This window comes from Onychostoma macrolepis, chromosome 03 (genome assembly GCF_012432095.1).
Source record: "Onychostoma macrolepis isolate SWU-2019 chromosome 03, ASM1243209v1, whole genome shotgun sequence".
Taxonomy (NCBI): domain Eukaryota; kingdom Metazoa; phylum Chordata; class Actinopteri; order Cypriniformes; family Cyprinidae; genus Onychostoma; species Onychostoma macrolepis.
The window spans coordinates 13,990,758-13,994,185 of NC_081157.1; the positions used below are offsets into that span (position 1 = coordinate 13,990,758).

At 40.4% G+C, this 3,428-nt stretch overlaps 1 protein-coding gene across 1 annotated transcript; it reads left to right on the forward strand.

The window, feature by feature from the left end:
• Positions 1 to 231: 231 nt before the first annotated feature.
• Positions 232 to 1,142, forward strand: LOC131537252 (uncharacterized; the record flags this gene model as incomplete). Its single annotated transcript, XM_058770574.1, is given in 2 exon segments — positions 232 to 482; positions 514 to 1,142. Coding segments are annotated over 2 exon segments (789 nt in total), but the record flags the coding sequence as incomplete, so codon positions are not given.
• Positions 1,143 to 3,428: the final 2,286 nt, after the last annotated feature.

The following is a 3,428-nucleotide window of genomic DNA, read 5'->3' on the forward strand; positions in this document are numbered from 1 at the left end:
ACAGACTGGCTAAACCGATCGCCTGCTAGCCGCCTCATGTCACCAAAGTCAGTTAACTCTCAGCACATAGAAACTTTTTCACCTAGATATCACTCTATAGAGACTGTGTCTGTTCCCGAACTAGAAAATACAGAAAACATCCAAACCAAAGTAATAGTAACAATTTAATTGATGTTCAACAAATAAAAACGATATAATACAGATAAACACATGATAAAGCTTGGCTTATTAAATATTAGATCCCTTTCTTCAAAAGCACTTTTTGTAAATGATATGTTCACTGACCATAAACTAGATGTGCTTTGTCTGACAGAAACCTGGCTAAAACAAGATGATTACATTACTTTAAACGAGTCTACACCACAAGATTACTGTTACAAACATGAACCGCGTCCAAAAGGTAAAGGGGGAGGTGTTGCTACAATTTATAGAAATATTTTCAGTATCTCTCAGAGGTTGGGTTTCAAGTATAATTCGTTCAAGTAATGGTGCTTCATATAACGTTATCCAAAGAAACAAGTGTTAATGATAAATCCCTGTGATGTTTGTACTGGCTACTGTATACAGGCCACCAGGGCACCATACAGACTTTATTAAAGAATTTTCTGATCTTCTATCGGAGTTAGTGCTGACTGCAGATAAAGTCCTAATCGTTGGTGATTTTAATATCCATGTTGATAATGAAAGAGATTCGTTGGGATCAGCATTTATAGACATTCTAAACTCAATTGGTGTTAAACAACACGTGTCAGGACCTACTCATTGTCGAAATCATACTCTAGATTTAATACTGTCACATGGAATTGATGTCAGTGGCGTTGAAATTTTGCAGCAGAGCGATGATATCTCAGATCATTATCTAGTCTCCTGTATATTCCATATAGCTAAAGCTGTAAAGCCAACTTCTTGTTACAAATATGGTAGAACCATTACCTCTACCACAAAAGACTGCTTTATAAATAATCTTCCTGACTTATCTCAGTTCCTCAGCATATCCAATAGCTCAGAACAACTTGATGATGTAACAGGAACTATGGACTCTCTTTTCTAGCACTTTAGATGCGGTTGCTCCTTTACGCTTAAGGAAGATTAAGGATAAGAGTCCAACACCGTGGTATAATGAGCACACTCGCGCCCTAAAGAGAGCAGCCCGGAAAATGGAGCGCAGCTGGAGGAAAACTAAATTAGAGGTATTTCGTTTAGCTTGGCGGAAATTACCCTATCCTACAGAAAAGCATTAAAACTGCTAGATCTGATTACTTTTCGTCTCTTCTAGAAGAAAACAAACATAACCCTCGGTATTTATTCAATACAGTAACTAAATTAACGAAAAATCAAGCATCAACAGGTGTTGGCATTTCCCAAGAGCATAGCAGTAATGACTTTATGAATTACTTCACTTCCAAGATCGATACTATCAGAGATAAAATTGTATCCCTGCAGCCGTCAGCTACAGTATCGCATCAGATAGCGCACTATAGACCCCCTGAGGAACAATTCCACTCATTCTCTACTGTGGGAGAGGAAGAATTGTATAAACTTGTTAAATCATCTAAACCAACAACTTGTATGTTAGACCCGATTCATCTAAACTACTAAAAGAGCTGCTTCCCGAAGTCATAGATCCTCTTTTGGCTATTATTAATTCATCATTGTCATTAGGATATGTCCCCAAAACCTTCAAATTGGCTGTTATTAAGCCTCTCATTAAAAAACCACAACTTAACCCCAAAGATCTAGTTAATTACAGACCGATCTCAAATCTCCCTTTTCTGTCAAAGATACTAGAAAAGGTAGTATCCTCACAATTATATTCCTTCCTAGAGAAAAATGATATCTGTGAGGAATTCCAGTCAGGATTTAGATCGTATCATAGTACTGAGACTGCTCTCATTAGAGTTACAAATGACCTGCTTCTATCATCTGATCGTGGTTGTATCTCTTTATTAGTTCTACTGGATCTTAGCGCTGCGTTCGACACTATCGACCACAACATTCTTTTGAATAGACTAGAAAACTGTTGGCATTAGTGGAAGTGCCTTAGCATGGTTCAAATTGTACTTCTCTGACCACCATCAGTTCGTAGCAGTGAATGAAGAGGTATCATATCGATCACAAGTGCAGTATGGAGTACCTCAAGGCTCAGTACTAGGGCCGTTACTTTTCACGCTTTATATGTTACCCTTGGGAGATATTATCAGGAGACATGGTGTTAGCTTTCACTGTTATGCTGATGATACTCAGCTCTATATTTCTTCGCCCGGTGAAACACACCAAATTGAGAAACTAACGGAATGCATAGTCGATATAAAAACTGGATGACGAGTAATTTTTACTGCTAAATTCTGAAAAACAGAGGTGTTAATTATCGGACCTAAAACCCCACATGTAATAACCTAGAACATTATCTAACACTTGACGGCTGCTCTGTCAATTCTTCTTCATCAGTCAGGAACCTAGGTGTGCTGTTCGATAGCAATCTGTCATTTGAAAGCCATGTTTCTAGCATCTGTAAAACTGCATTTTTCATCTCAAAAGCATATCTAAATTGCGACCAATGCTCTCAACGTCAAATGCAGAAATGTTAATTCATGCGTTTATGACCTCAAGGTTAGACTATTGTAATGCTTTATTGGGTGGTTGTTCTGCACGCTTGATCAACAAACTACAGTTAGTCCAAAATGCAGCAGCTAGAGTCCTTACTAGAACCAGGAAATATGACCATATTAGCCCGGTTCTGTCAACACTGCACTGGCTCCCTATCAAGCATCGGATAGATTTTAAAATCTTGTTAATTACTTATAAAGCCCTGAATGGTTTAGCTCCTCAGTACTTGAGCGAGCTCTTATCGCATTATAGTCCTCCACGTCCGCTGCGTTCTCAAAACTCCGGCCGTTTGATAATACCTAGAATATCAAAATCGACTGCGGGCGGCAGATCCTATTGCTATTTAGCACCCAAACTCTGGAACAGTCTACCTAACACTGTTCGGGAGGCAGACACACTCTGTCAGTTTAAATCTAGATTAAAGACCCATCTCTTTAGCCTGGCTTACACATAACACATTAATACGCTTCTATTATTCAAATCCGTTAAAGGGTTGTTAGGCTGCATTAATTAGATCAACCGGAACCGGGAACACTCCCCATAACACACGATGTACTCGTTACATCGTTTCACGAGTTCACTCTTACCTATAATAAACTGAGTAAAGATTATGCGTATTTGGCGTGCTGTCCAGGGGGAGGGCTCCGAGCTCGGTAATTACTCCCGAGCCCAGGGTACTCCCCCTGTCTGGGGAGAGGGGTCCGAGCTCGGCATTTAGCCCGGACCCAGAGCGTCCCCCCCCCCCCCCTCGAGTGCTCCTGCCCGCGCTGGGGGAGAGACGGGCTGAAGGTGAGGAGTCGGGGTGGTGGAGGGATGCTGGA